This window comes from Zootermopsis nevadensis, unplaced genomic scaffold (genome assembly GCF_977971745.1).
Source record: "Zootermopsis nevadensis isolate Lab colony 2312 unplaced genomic scaffold, Znev_1.0 Znev_ptg000031l, whole genome shotgun sequence".
NCBI lineage: Eukaryota > Metazoa > Arthropoda > Insecta > Blattodea > Termopsidae > Zootermopsis > Zootermopsis nevadensis.
Window position 1 is genome coordinate 6,915,420 of NW_028259163.1, and position 15,389 is coordinate 6,930,808.

The 15,389-nt window shown below is 41.6% G+C and overlaps 2 protein-coding genes across 2 annotated transcripts in view; one reads left to right on the forward strand and one right to left on the reverse strand.

Moving 5' to 3' along the window:
- LOC147872051 (eukaryotic translation initiation factor 4 gamma 1-like) overlaps positions 1-15,389 on the reverse strand; it is a 164,880-nt gene that overhangs the window by 32,253 nt on the left and 117,238 nt on the right. Inside the window, exon 6 of the mRNA XM_087359277.1 lies at positions 8,482-8,568. Within this exon, the coding sequence (XP_087215403.1) occupies positions 8,482-8,556 (75 nt within the window). The 5' untranslated portion in view covers positions 8,557-8,568. The remainder of the gene's footprint in view (positions 1-8,481; positions 8,569-15,389) is intronic.
- On the forward strand, positions 1,218-6,924 carry LOC147872052 (uncharacterized). Its single transcript, XM_087359300.1, has 8 exons — positions 1,218-1,371; positions 1,939-2,011; positions 2,762-2,972; positions 3,691-3,785; positions 4,965-5,155; positions 5,411-5,554; positions 6,129-6,212; positions 6,769-6,924. Exons 1-8 carry the CDS (start codon positions 1,345-1,347, stop codon positions 6,850-6,852), a joined length of 909 nt encoding a protein of 302 aa, XP_087215426.1. The 5' UTR covers positions 1,218-1,344; the 3' UTR covers positions 6,853-6,924.

Consider the following 15,389-nt stretch of genomic DNA (forward strand, 5'->3'; position numbering starts at 1 on the left):
GTCGAATGCGGTAAATTATATTAAAACAAAAACTTTTCCGATATTTGGGTAACCCTACAAATTGTACGGCACTTTCCTTTTGAGACATCCGGTGGCATCCGTGTTAGTCGACAGTAATACAGAATTAAGCTAGGATTTATCAATGGATTTGATGCTCCTGTGCTACGCCTACTGAAAATGCGTCGTTAAATAAACCACGAATAAATGAAAAATCATTAACTACTATAACCACACAGAATCAGCAGATTAATTTGGAGACACCCGGTAGCTTAAAGGCCTAATCAGTAAACGTGCGTCGTTTAATACGCCCGTAAAATTACCCTAGAAACCAACGACCTAATAGAGACTCGAACCGAGGACTGTGTATCCGTGTCCGTGACCTTAGACCCCGAAATTTCCTCTCCGAAACTAAAGAATTTTGCCTTGGCGTCGATTTCTTCTCGTGGGTGCTTTCCCGTCAACAGAAACCATCCTGTCGGGACTCGAACTCAGTGTCGAGGCCTTCCTTTCCGTAATCTCCTCTTCGAAGCAAAAAATTCTGATCCTGGCGCCCTTCTTCTGTCTCGCTTAGTTTCCGAGCTACAGGAACCGCCCTTGAAGGAAATCGAACCCAGGACACTTTTCCCCAGAGTTCTGACCTTCCTGTGATCTCTCATTGGTCAAAATGAATAATCGGGATTCGAAGGAAGGAAACACTTTTCCTCGCCCAGGGGCGATGGGTACAACAGTGCCCGGGCCCCTCAAAAATCGTCTTTAAAATTAAACAAGTATAATAAAATACGACGATAATTTTAAACAAGGGCAAATTAAATTACAAAATTTACTTCAAGCCTCTTTTCATCACCTTTAAATTTATTTCGTTTTACACAGAAAGTATTTAATATTAATTATTGACTTTGTATATTTAGGATGGAATGTAACCAAATTATAACTTGTAGTAATTAAAATTTGTATTTCTTTAACTACAAATAATGTGTAAACACGAAACGCAGTCGTTCTTATAAAATACGAAAACCTGCGCGAGAAAGATTGGAATTAGTAAAGCATATCTGCGACGCAGACGTGCAACAGTCTCGATTGGCAGGCCATAAGGTTTATTTTTCATTTCTTATGCACGCCTGAATGAACCGAATTGCACTCCCTCTACTGACTGTTGCGTCACAGGTTATGTAGGTATAAATAGCAGTCCACACCCCCCACTACTCTACTCAGTGGTTGGTTGGCTCTCCTCAGTGTGAAACGAATGGTGGTGTGAGCAGCTTCTAGAACAAGATAATTCTATATATAGTGAAAATCTTTCCTGCAACCTGTTTAATTTGTTATTCAAATCTTGCTGCCTGGGACATGGAGGTCTCCAGCTCTTCACAATGGGTGAGCCTACTTATTATTAATATTATTATTTCGTTATCTTGAGGGATTGTATGTCATTCTTAAGAATTCAAATGCTAGCAGCAACACACGTCCGCCATCATCAACAAAGTTACTTGAATTCCGGCTAAGCTAAACAGCTGATAGGGACCTATGACTGGGTCACTTGTCGCATTCAGACATTGTTAAAGGTTGTTTTCGGTCTTAATTTTTTCGTCTAGAGGAAAGTTATTGTTGAGTGAACAGCTTAATTTCTCAGGATCGTTGTTTTGTATTACAGATTAATCATAAACTGACTTGTATATTGCAATTAAAGCTTTGAAACGTTTCCTAACATGCTAATTTTAAAGGTAAATCGTTATCTGACACAGCCTTAATTTCTGTTCATATAAATGAAGTCTTCTTAATATCTTCTGTTAGAAACGAAAATCAATTGCAGTGCAGCACAAACAGCCAAGGCACCTGCGATTTGTGTGTGACTGGGACAAAAGTTCAATAAGAAATATTAACTTCATGAAGTTGTAGAGAATTCTTGGACTATAAAATAACTCATTTTGTGTCTGTCCTCAGGTAAACCCTGCTGAAATGCATATGAGGGAGCTGAAGAGCCTTCAAAATAACATTGGATGGCTGGCAGCAGACAGTAAGTGTCGTTTAATTCTGTGCATGCAGTAAATTGTGGAGTATAATCTCATCAGTATGATGTTCTGTCAATTATGATGCTTATGCATCTTTCTAGATGTCCAGATATGCTCCCCATAATATCATTATTTCATTATTTTAAGTGATGTTAGCAAAGGGAAAACAAAAAGTGTTAAATAGACTGTAATAAGAATTCTCCAAATAAAATCAATTTTGGTTTATTATAGTGACTGTCAGACATTTTAAATTTGCTGGACTTGAAAGAATCATTTTCTAGTGTTGAATTATGTACTTTTACTTTGCTCTCTGAGAGTTGAGACCAGGAATACTTAATTTTGTGTCCACGTGTCAGAAGCCATCTTATTTCTTGCGCCTCAGTCTCTAGTGACGAGGAAGAGCTCTGTCTGATGGGTCCCCCAGGGTAGACACAATTCCCTCTTTCGGCAAGACTCAATCAGAGCCAGCCTGTTTAACGACGTCCTCGTTGAGATGAAAACACAAAACTGTGCGTCTCTTATTCACAATTCACATATTCTCTGTTATACTGATGTTACTGAAACCTCGCTCCTTCTTTACACACAACCACATTCAGATACGTCAACAGCGCATTTTATTACTTACGCTTCATATGTCTGTAACTATTCAGTAAAAAAAGCGTCAGGTACACTGGAGATAGCCATGTTTCTTTATATAATGTTGGCCATATTCTGATTATTATAGTTTTTATACATGGATTCCATCATTCTTTCAGGAAAAACTCAGGAACATCAGCAGCTGCAAGTTACAGGGCAGCCAGAGAAGATCGAAGGGAAGAGGAAGAGGAAGGCGAAAAGGTGCCAAAAAACACCAAAGTGCGCAAAGATAAAGAGGCCGCCTAACGCCTTCATGATCTTCTCAAATGAATGGAGAAAAGAACTGGCTGCCCTGTACCCTGCAGACAGCAACAATCAGATCAGCGTGAGGTAAGTTGTAATACAAAATGTACTTCAGGACAATTACGTGTTAATAATTTAATGTGCAGAGCATTCGTGAATGACAGATTGTCTTCAAAGATATTCGAATTCAGCGGACATGTATGATCATTGAACGTACGTGAACGATGATAAACATGGCGACAGTGCGAACCTGTAAAATTATATGTGAGAAATTTCTCGTGTTCAGAACGCGCACTTAGAAATTTGTACTTCTAAAAGAGGGGGGGGGGGGGGGGGATATTTCGTGACGACACTGATAATTGCGGTGACGATAAACTATGAGACCTAATAATTAAAAAAATATTGGCTCTTGCAAGATTCGATTCACAAAGTCAGCACTTTAAGCTGAAGGCTAATTTGCTTTCCATTGCTGGATTATAAATTTATATTTACCTTATTATAAAATGAACACAGGATATTTAGGGCAGTAGAGAAGTAGAATTCATAAGTCCGCCCGGAACTATTCTTTTACTGTAAAAGTGCAAATATCCAAAATTGACAGAGAAAGCATGAGATGAATTTGAAATTGGATATCTTATTTCCCTTTGCTGAAAATGTTCTGATCGTCGAGAACAGGTGAAACATTTTGCACGCCGTCATACGCCACTGCCTTTGCCTTTACCCAGCTGCAGCCCTTGGATGATGGTCCTCCGGTGCGTCCTACAAACTGCCTGTGTTCTTACAACTTCTGCTTTTCTATTTGCAGACTTGGATGTATGTGGAAGGCACTAAAAGGTGTGCAGGACGATTATTTTGACCGCGCGCTACAGGCGGCCGCGGACCATAAGAAGAAATATCCTGGTAAGTAATTAATTCTCTTTTAACCTCAAAAAGCAGCAAGAAGCTTCCAAAAAATGTACCCGAGAATTAAGAGGAGAATCACAGATTCAGATTTATTTGGGATTGACTGCTAGCGATTTTAAGTAAGAGACTTTATTCTTTAGTAACATGGAAAGGAAATTAGCCTTCAGCTTAAAGTGCTGACTTTGTGAATCGAATCTTGCAAGAGCCAATATTTTTTTAATTATTAGGTCTCATAGTTTATCGTCACCGCAATTATCAGTGTCGTCACGAAATATCCCCCCCCCCCCCTCTTTTAGAAGTACAAATTTCTAAGTGCGCGTTCTGAACACGAGAAATTTCTCACATATAATTTTACAGGTTCGCACCGTCGCCATGTTTATCATCGTTCACGTACGTTCAATGATCATACATGTCCGCTGAATTCGAATATCTTTGAAGACAATCTGTCATTCACGAATGCTCTGCACATTAAATTATTAACACGTAATTGTCCTGAAGTACATTTTGTATTACAACTTACCTCACGCTGATCTGATTGTTGCTGTCTGCAGGGTACAGGGCAGCCAGTTCTTTTCTCCATTCATTCATATTCATCGCCCTGATGACGGAGGCAGTATGACCTCTGAAACGTTGGTTAACATCGACCAGACTACACAGCGCAATAACCCAGAAGACAGAAATCTTCAACATATTTTAAGATTTGAGTCGATCAGAGCTGGAGTGGCAAAAGTCAACAAAAGCACAGAAGGCGTATTTTTTTCCTTATATTTCGAGTTCATTTCCTGCCAAGTCTACATTGCACCAAAACCCAGAATTTAATCATCATCCTCAACCTCACCACCGCGAAAACCCATCAAAGTCTTAAAGTGACTTCAACTTCGACACTGAGGCAGTACTTTACCCGGAAGACCTCCCTTTGATGCCACTTCAGTGTCATTAATTTTTGCTTCGTTTTAACAATCGCAATAGAAATATTAATTTTGTATTATCAGGAGCTTTCACGGCGACTAATTCGATGCCAACGTTTCAAAGAAAGATGCATTGTTCTGTTCCTGTCTTTCTGTAATATATGATTTATGAATGTCGCTGATTTTCCTTCTCTGATGTCAAATCACGAGATCACAAGCGACCGTTAACGGAATGCTGTGACCTGAATGTCATTCTTTCCGATTTCAGATTACATCTACATCCCAAATGAGGTCCGCAAACAAAAGCGCCTCCGGGAGGAGACCCGTGATAGGAAGTTGAGACGCCAGTCAGGGAAGCGCCGCTCCACCACCGCGCAGAACAGCAGCGCCCTTCCCCTCCCTATCCAAGAACATCAATGGGGAGGATTCCCAGCCACACAAGACGTCCTTTCATCAGAGGTGAGTCGTCGTCATTACTATTTGGACGAACTCACTCGCCTGCCATCTGCCGTCAGGTTGAAGCCTGTAATTTATATAAAAGTCCACACAACTAGAATAAGTCCAGTGTCTTTCACCTTGAGCTTCGTCACAAATTCCTTCACAACCTGCATCCTAAGAGATCGCGTGCCACAAGATATTCACCGCATGTTTTTCCATACTTGTTACCCATAATTCCAATTGCAGTTCTGATCCAAATGTTTACTTCCTTTCCAGATTTCTGACGCAACAATAAATCCAAGTGCAATTAGTGACATGGCATTTCAAGAAATTCTGAAAGAGCTTAATTTGTCTCCTGAATATTGCCCACCCAACAACTATCTTGGATTCCCAGCCACACAAGGCGTCGCTTCGTCAGAGGTAAGTCGTCGTTATTACTATTTGGACGAACTCACTCGCCTGCCATCTGTCGCTTTCACATGGAAGACGAACAAGTGTGGAATGTCAGAGGCGAAAGATGACCAGAGTAAACTCCCGATTGCCGCTGTTTGTAAGAGCGCATTGCAGTTGAATTTATTTAGGAGATTCCACTATTTAAATCCCTGAAACTCTGCTCTACGTTTTAAACATTAATTTATCTGCCCTCGTATTTCTTTAAAAATAAACTGGCTGTTGAAAGCAAAGATATCTTACAAAAAGTTTATATTTATAAGGACGTTAATTATGCACACTCACCATTTTTCTTGACCTACGAGAATTACGTCATTTCCTACTTGAGCACTGAAATCTCCTATAATTAAACTTTTACTCCTGTTAGCCATTTCTGTTGGGTTTACATCAAAATCCTCTGTCACATTTTCACCAGATCCCATTTGGAAAGCGTGCATCTGCAAAATATCCACATTAATTTCCATCGTACTATTATATCGCATGTCGTATCAATACTTTGTTTCATTGGTTGCAGCCCACTGATCCACCACTTTCTGAATTTCAGGAACAAAACAGAAGCAGCGAATATGAACTGCCATTTGACGAATGGTTACTGGACGCTGACCTTCAGCAGTTCATTAATGATGAGGTTAGTGACAACTCTCCTTTGGATTACAACAATTACGTGGGCCGAACACTGATTCGTGAAAGCATTTGACCTATTTCCAGCCCTCCAGAAAGTAAAGTAAAGTTTGTCCCACTGTGCGCCATGTAGGCGTTTTGAGTGAGAGGGGGTATAGCTCCTCTCTTCCTTGACCTTGGCACTAGATGGGGGGCTTTACCCCCGGGAAAGGACCCCGGTACCCATTGTAGAGGAGGCTGGGTGGGCCCCAGAGCCAGTCTGGACGCAGAGGCTAGAGGAAAAATCCTCTGCCCCTGTCGGGGATCGAACCCCGGCAGCTAGTCACTATACTGACTGAGCTATCCCGGCTCATAGCCCTCCAGAAGTTACCCCAAAAACTGCTGAATCAGGTTGAAGCCTGTAATTTATATAAAAGTCCACGCAACTAGAATAAGCCCAGTGTCTTTCACCGTGAGCTTCGTCGCAAATTCCTTCACAAGTTGCATCCTTAGAGATGTGTTTCTATACTTGTTACCCATTCTTTCAGTTGCTATTCTGATACAAATGTTCATTTCCTTTCCAGATCCCAGAAATGGACAATGAGCAATATGCCCCCATTTGGGAAGGCATCCTGAATATTCTGAATTCAGAAGATTTTAGTATTTAAATACTTTGATTCTTTTTAGAAAATATGTTACAAAGTTTTTTTGTTAAATAGTTAAATTATTATTTTTTTGTAAAATAGTTATTAAATAGTTAAATTCTTTAGATTTTATTAAACACTTAAATTGTTAAATAGCTTCTAATTAAATATGAATTATGTATTTAAGGATATTAAATAAAAAACATGTTCATAAAATTTTCTGTTGTTATTTTGGCAAAGTAATATTTGAATGAACTTGTCGCCCTCAGTGCACTAGTGGTTAATGTGGTCGCCACTGGACCCAAGGTACGTGTGTTCAAACCCGGCCGAGGTCGGTGGATTTTTAAGGGGTGATAAAAATCCATAGCACAACTTCCTTCGAAAAAGCATGAACGAGATGTTTCGTAAGCAAAACTCGCCGGCCATTTCTCACACAAGTCTCTCCTGATTATTACTAGATAGCTCTAGCAGACAAAAATAAGGACAGAGTAGAAACTGTGAGGAGGCATAAATGAACACTTGAAAAGACCAGGAGAGAGAATATTTTAACTTGGTATCGCAATACACGAGTATGTGCGCTGAAACATTTTTTATTTCAACATTTGATCGCTGCTACTTACGCGACGTGACTGAAACTTAGGCCTGTGAATAGGAGATCCAAAACAACCCAGAAGGCTCAAAATTGTAATCACTTTTTGGTTACGTACGACATGCTTAATTTGGCCCACAGTTTAACAACGCACTCCTCTGCGTTTGTCTTATTACCAGTCAACTTTCGTTCTATGTAGGATTTGAGGTTGTGATGATGCAAGCAATCTTTACTTTTTATTTTATCATACAAGTATCAAAACCTAGCTCAGTGTTCTGCCAACATCTCTCTGGAGTCAGCTTGCATGTTTATAAATATAAACAATTAGTCCTATTTAATGACCGTAATATAAAATAATGATGATCTGGCTTGCCACTTTGAAACGCAAGATCTAAATTCACAACACTTACAGCATCATCATGGTACTACAAACTAATTATTCAGTGCTGACATTAAAGGCACAAGTTATTTGAATACACAAAATCAAATTAACACGCTCTGGCATTGCATAATGCAAATAAAAATATTAACAAATTGTGAATATAAGAAAAAGAAAGGTCTTTACCATTCTTTTAAACACAACAATGGTTGACCTCAACATGAACTGAAGAAGAGGTGAACTGAACAAAAATCACTCACAAACTGGAATTATCATAAACACAATTGCAGTGATGTAAGTTTGGAAGGACATCTCACACAGTAAGGAAGAGACTGGAATGATGTTTACATATTTCTGAACGTCAGATTACAGACTGCAGTGCACTTTTATGCAACACTACAAAGGTGAAATGATGTACAGAAATTAGAGGAAATTTGAGGTTCTCACAGCATTTTGAAGATGTTGATGCCAGAAAATGCTGTGAGAACTTGTAGGGAGTAAAAGTTCCTATGAAGTCTTTACTCCCACCATTGTCAAGGCTGATGATGTAGGCAGTAGTTTCTCTTAAGTGTAAGCAGTTACATGGCTTAACACTCTAGAATACCAACATCCACACGGAGTTCCACTGTCAGGACACACATGAAATTGTAGAAATGTTGGTTAACGGATGACGTCAGTATCTCACCTGGTCTTTGAATGGTGCAGTATGAGGTTCACGTTTGGGTGTAGAAGCAAATGCGTCACTTGATTCTTGCACCATTCAATTCACATTCTGTTCACAAAAAGAAGAAAAACAAAATAACACCAGCAGTCAGTTCCATGCAACAGTTTGTTCAACAAACACATTCACACTTCTTATGGAGTGTTCTCACTACGATAACTCAACTCAAGTTTGAAGCAACTGTTAATGAACTTGGCACTTCACATTCAACTGAAATATCCACCTCCTTCAGGTTGTGTTACAACCTGCTGTTAAGTCGTGCAACTACAGTCTTTTCTGACTCACTGCTACTCACACCTGAGGCCATTTCACCTGCTTCAGTAGGAAAAGTCGATCTGGAATATAATTTAATGATGAACTCAGCAACCAAGAGTGAGACTACCAGGAAGTTTCAAGTCCGGTGTGACCTGATTTGGTTCAGTTTCAATTGCTTCAGTGCGAACACTCCCCAGATACTAAACACCAATCACAACTGACTTTCAAGAAAGAAAATGGAACACAAGAATCTAACAAAATATACGTGGCAATACAGAAGTTCCCTGGTCTTTTATTCACTCCCTTAGTTCACTGTAGTTTTTGACAACACTTAATAAGACTTTGGGTAAACTGCTCAACTTCTTCCTGGCTGCTTTCGAACTGCGAGCTCTCCCAGTGAGGGAGGGTTTGCAGAATTACATTTATCAGTGCACTAGTGTGACCCTCCACATGGCTGGTTAATATTTCTGTTATGGGCACTGTCAAATGATTACTGCAACAATTTTATAGGATTAAGGTAGAACACGAGTCAGGAAACCAGGAACTGGCCCATTATCACAGAATACCACTGTAGTCAACACAGAACTAGAACATCGGTACACCGCTGATGATCACAACACACACTGGGCCAGTGGAACAACAGTATACAAGCAAACACTAAACATATATTACAATAAGAAATAATAAATGGCCACCCCATAATAATAAATGTTTAATGCTCCATGTAAAGCTGGTCCCAAGTTTACTTTTAGTATTGATAAAGGAGAAACATCAGAACCACATTTCACACGGCAACAATAGATTTTATAAAATCCACAGACTATTCTATTTTTTAAATTATTGATTTTAATTGTGTATCGTTTTTATTTTAATACTGCAACGTTCTGCATTACTGTTATTATCGTGAAGGGAAGCAACTGCCTGTCTGAAAATGCGTCCGATAGAAACCTGATCTTACAGCCAACAAATAACGCGGAGCAAAAGACAATATTAATCTAGTGTCTGAGTGTACCAAAGATCTCTGAGATGAGAGTGTCCCAGTGTCATTTTGCCCACCATAAATCCTACATAGACTGCCTTGGGAATCAACCCCGGCTCCCACATTGAGAACTCGGCAACTAACCACATGAGCTGTGGACTTTTTCTAAGGTCAGTTGATGAATACAGCCTGCCATGATGGAATTATACTTTTGGGAATAAATTCAAGGTTGCAAATACGACCTAAGTGTGTCTTTAATCTTAATCTAAAATGTAATGTAATATTATGCATGATCTTGAGCTTTCACAGAGACTGTGTACAATAAAATTCTTTCGGGCTATCAGCCGCATCAACTGGTTAAAACATGAGGAGACTGTTTCGAGGTCCATCTCTGTCCTCATCCTCAGGGTAATGAACTGTTTGGGGCTCTCAGCAGGTATATATATGACACGGTTGAGAGCCCCAACCACTTCATTACCCTGAGGATGAGGACAGATGTGGACCTCGAAACGTTGTTCTCCTCATGTTTTCACCACTTGATGAGGCTGACAGCCCGAGAGGATTTTCTTGTACACAGTCACCGTGATAGCTCAAGATCATACATTAAATACCGTTTCAAGATTAAACATCGTAATTCTAGGCAAAACTTGCACTGATTACACGGCCACAGGAATCTGGGAGTCTAAAATGTCAAATTTCGTAAACTGGGAGTAAAGTACGAGTAGATCGTAATGCTAATTCACTTTATTGATAGAGCTACCAAAACCGGCTGAACTTCTTTATTGCCCCGAGAGATGGCTCAATGAGTATGAACCCCGCTCTCCTCGACCACCAACGCTCATAGTACCAAGACTACTCCATAGAGTGCATCCGCTACCGCACAATAGTATTGATTTTAGTTGGACAGATTTCGCCTGCATTCGGCATAGAATTCACAATATTCTTTATTAAAATTGCTAAAAAAAAAGAGATTCTGGAACGAACTGTGGATTAATATAAGCCACAAAATACAACTATAAAATTGTCAAGTCCAAATTGTAGGCATATATGAAAAATATAATACCCACCTATCATATTAGCCAACATAGACATATGCTTATTTTGCATGGATCGCGTTAAGGAGCAAATGAGCATAAGAACAAGTCATTTGTCTTTTATCTTTGACTACGCTTAGTCCAGCTGAGGTCGTTGCAAATATTCCGTCCCAGTCAGAGGCCACGCCCAACATTTCGGAACAATTTATTATTCTCACGGCCTGGAATTGTTAGCCCCGCGACAACCCACAAGTCGGAGGATCACCCCTTGTCGGCTGTAAGTGAATGCTTTTTCGAAACACTCCGTATCTGGCGGCCATAGTCGATCGTGATCCTGGTTTTGTGTGGACTACGGGGCGAAGTTATCCAAGCGATTTTCAGTTCGAATCTCGTACAACGACACAATCCCCACCTTGTCGAAGGCAAATTCCTCAGCAGTTCCTAAAATCCATTTACACATTCGCCCTGTCCCATTCACAATTCATAACAAACTTAGCATCCGCCATTTAAAGCCGCCTGTGAGATTATTGAAAATCTGTGGCACCAAAATCTAAAAGAAAAATCGATCCAATTCCTGCCCCCCCTTAAAACACGCCCAAAATATCCGCTTCATCCAATCGCAGTAGACTAACATGTTGGCACCGGCTAACCCCAGCTTCCTGGTTCTTCTCAGTTACTTTAAAGCAAGCACAGAATGTACTCTCGCAATTTATCATTCACAACCATCCTGGCATATTTAATCAATGGATACGCAACATTATCAGTTGATAGAGCGTTGAAGGAACAAGAATGAAACACCATCTTCTCAGTCATGGTGAACGCCTTCTAACAGTAGCTGGCCTAAAAGCTTCAAGGCTCTGACATCACTCCAGAGATCACGGCCTCCTGACAGCCTAATTTCTCGATTTTGCATGTACAGTTCACGCTGAGGCGAAAAATCCAATTGTCGGCAGTTGGTAGTCAGTCCAGTGCTTTAAAAACATTCGTGTGCACAAGAACTTGTCAATGGGGCGCATTTACATACATCGTTTATTTTTATCCATCAAACCACGTGCTTTATTCATCCGCCGGTCGAATGCGGTAAATTATATTACCACAAAAACTTTTCCGAAATTGTACAGCACTTTACTTTTGAGACAGCTGGTAGCATCCGTGTTAGTCAAGAGTAATTCAAAATGAAGCTAGTTTTGTGCTTCCAAATAATAAAATAGGATTTATCAATGGATTTAATGATCGTGTGCTACTCTGAGCTACTGAAAATGCGCCGTTAAATAAACCACGAATAAATAAAAATACATGGGCTACTACAACCACACAAAATCAACAGATTAATTTGGAAACACCCGGTAGCTAATGGGCCTCATCATTAAACGTGCGTCGTTTAATACGCCCGTAAAATTACCCTAGAAACCAACAACCTAACAGAGACTCGAACAGAGGACTGTGTATCCGTGTCTGTGACCTTAGACCCCGAAATTTCCTCTCCGAAACGAAAGAACTTTTCATTGACGTCTCCTATTCGAAGCAAAAAACTGTGATCCTGGCGCCCTTCTTCTGTCTCGCTTAGTTTCCGAGCTACAGGAACCGCCCTTGAAGGAAATCGAACCCAGGACACTTTTCCCCAGAGTTCTGACCTTCCTGTGATCTCTATTTGGTCAAAATGAATAATCGGGATTCGAAGCAAGGAAACACTTTTCCTCGCCCAGGGGCGATGGGTACAACAGTGCCCGGGCCCCTCAAAAATCGTCTTTAAAATTAAACATGTATAAAATACGACGATAATTTTAAACAAGGGCAAATTAAATTACAAAATTTACTTCAAGCCTCTTTTCATTACCTTTAAATTTATTTCCTTTTACACACAAAGTATTTAATATTAATTATTGACTTCGTATATTTAGGATGGAATGTAACCAAATTATAACTTGTAGTATTTAAAATTTGTATTTCTTTAACTACAAATAATGTGTAAATACGAAACGCAGTCGTTCGTATAAAATACGAAAACCTGCGCGAGAAAGATTGGAATTCGTAAAGCACACCTGCGACGCACACGTCCAACAGTCTCGGATGGCAGGCCATAAGGTTCATTTTTCATTTCTTATGCACGCCTGAATGAACCGAATTGAGCGCCTTTTCACACTGTTGCGCAATGCGTGACGTCAGCGTTGTATGGGTGCACGCTGATATTCCAGAGACCAAAGCAAGTTGCTTGTGCTTCTAAATGTCGTACAAGGGAATGGTCCAGTTGGTCAGATCAAAAGGCGCTTGTAAGGCAGTGAAGGACTTGATAAATCACACACCCAATAAATACTAAATACGAACCAAGATCAACCTCAGATGCTCCACACTTCTGTGACAGTTACAGTGCACAGATTTGTAGGTAGTTTTATCAAATGCATTTTGTGAGCTGTTTGAGTTCTGATATATGAGCCTGTGTGTGTCAGACGTTTCTGAAGTCTTTCATAGTCTTACCAGCGTCTGGCCCACAGACTTCATTGGGATCCACCAGGAAATACGACAGTGCTGCTGTCATGTGTGTGTATGGTGGAATAATTTTGAACTGCACATTCCAATTTTGGACACATTTTGTGCAAATTTGTACATTGTATTGGCAGCTCATATTTATCCATCAAACTACGTGTATCTCAGCCATCAAAACAGTGAAGGAGGCCGTGGGGGTAGAAACTTCGAAGTCCTCCCTCTGTAGGCCTCATCTCCGCCTGGACCAGCTTAATTTCTCGATTCCGCACGCACAGTTCACGCTGAGGCGAAAAATCCAATTGTCGGCAGTTGGTAGTCAGTCCAGTGCTTTAAAAACATTCGTGTGCACAAGAACTTGTCAATGGGGCGCATTTTCATACACCTTTTATTCTTATCCACCAAACTACGTGCTTTATTCATCCGCCGGTCGAATGCGGTAAATTATATTACTACAAAAACGTTTCTGATATTTGGGTAACCCTACAAATTGTACAGCACTTTACTTTTGAGACATCTGGTGGCATCCGTGTTAGTCGACAGTAATACAGAATTAAGCTAGGATTTATCAATGGATTTAATGCTCCTGTGCTACGCCTACTGAAAATGCGTCGTTAAATAAACCACGAATAAATGAAAAATCATTAACTACTATAACCACACAGAATCAGCAGATTAATTTGGAGACACCCGGTAGCTTATGGGCTTCATCAGTAAACGTGCGTCGTTTAATACGCCCGTAAAAATGACCGCAGAAACCAACATCCTAACAGAGACTCGAACCGAGGACTGTGTATTCGTGTCCGTGACCTTAGACCCCGTAATTTCCTCTCCGGAACGAAAGAATTTTGCCTTGGCGTCGATTTCTTCTCGTGGGTGCTTTCCCGTCAACAGAAACCATCTTTGTCGGGTCTCGAACTCAGTGTCGAGGCCTTCGTTTCCGAAATCTCCTCTTCGAAGCAATAAACTCTGATCTCTTCTTCTGTCTCGCTTAGTTTCGGAGCCAAAGGAACCGCCCTTGAAGGAAATCGAACTCAGGACACTTCTTCCAGAGTTCTTGCCTTCCTGCGTTATCTTATTCGTCAAAATGAATAGTCGGGATTCGAAGGAAGGAAACATTTTCCCTGTCGCAGGGGCGATGGGTTCTGTGACGTGGACGTCGTGGTCTCTTACAATTGAACAAAGTTTGAGAAATCTGTGACGTGGACGTCGTGGTCTCTTACAATTGAACAAAGTTTGAGAGACATGGAAGGAGGTGAGCTGGCCTTTCTGAAGGCCCACCTCCCTGAAGTGTTCCAACAGGTCCAGAAGCAGATCCTGGACGCCATCGCGGCGGAAAAGCAAAGACAGCGGGCAGCAGTGGCAGCAGCATTAAATACAGCAGCTACGACCGTGGTCGGAGGGCCTACTCGAGCCAACACTGGCAAGAGGAAAGCCAAAGAGTTGGACTTGTCCAATTCGAGCGGTTCGTTGGAACCCGCATCCAGGCGCCCGACGCCCGGGCCACTGTCCGGAGCCCAGTCACCTTCTCTGCCGGCACCGGCAAAAGTTCATCGGCCCGATGGACTGTCGGTAGCAGCAACATCATCCACCGCTTCCATGAGCAGGACAGTGCAGCCCTCAGCCAAGGGACCCGGCTCCCAGCCGGGACCCTCTTCCTCGATGGAGGTGACTGGGGACCTGTCCGGGCCGCTCACTGGTGTGTCATCTGACGCCGCTTCTTCTTCCAACGCTCAAGTGGACAAAACGGCTCCGGGGGAGCGCCGTAACAAAACCCCGGTGTACGTCTCTGGGGTGAAGGACGTACGCAGCTTCCTGCATAGGATTCGCGCGGAGTTGGCCTGCGGGATCGTGGCGCAGATGAAGGGAGACCTTCTGGCTCTTGTGCCTGAGACCGCCGACGGGTTCCGGGCCACCGTCAGGGTCCTGCGGTCCCTCGATGAGGGCGAGGGTGTGAGTTTTCACACATTCTCCCTCCCTGAGGATCGGTGCGTGCGCCTGCTGATTAAAAACCTGGGAGTGCGCATGCCTGAGGCCGAGGTACGCGAGGAGCTGGCCGCCATGCACATTGCTGTGCAGGGGGTCATGCAACTGCGATCGAGGCGCCGGGCCATGGACCAGGA

Excerpts from the sequence above, each read along its gene's own strand:
- LOC147872052 (XM_087359300.1), top strand. The coding sequence starts at position 1,345 with ATGGAGGTCTCCAGCTCTTCACAATGG. Across the intron at positions 2,012-2,761 it reads TGGATGGCTGGCAGCAGACA|GAAAAACTCAGGAACATCAG; the intron begins GTAAGTGTCGTT and ends TCATTCTTTCAG. Across the intron at positions 5,555-6,128 it reads AAGGCGTCGCTTCGTCAGAG|GAACAAAACAGAAGCAGCGA; the intron begins GTAAGTCGTCGT and ends TCTGAATTTCAG.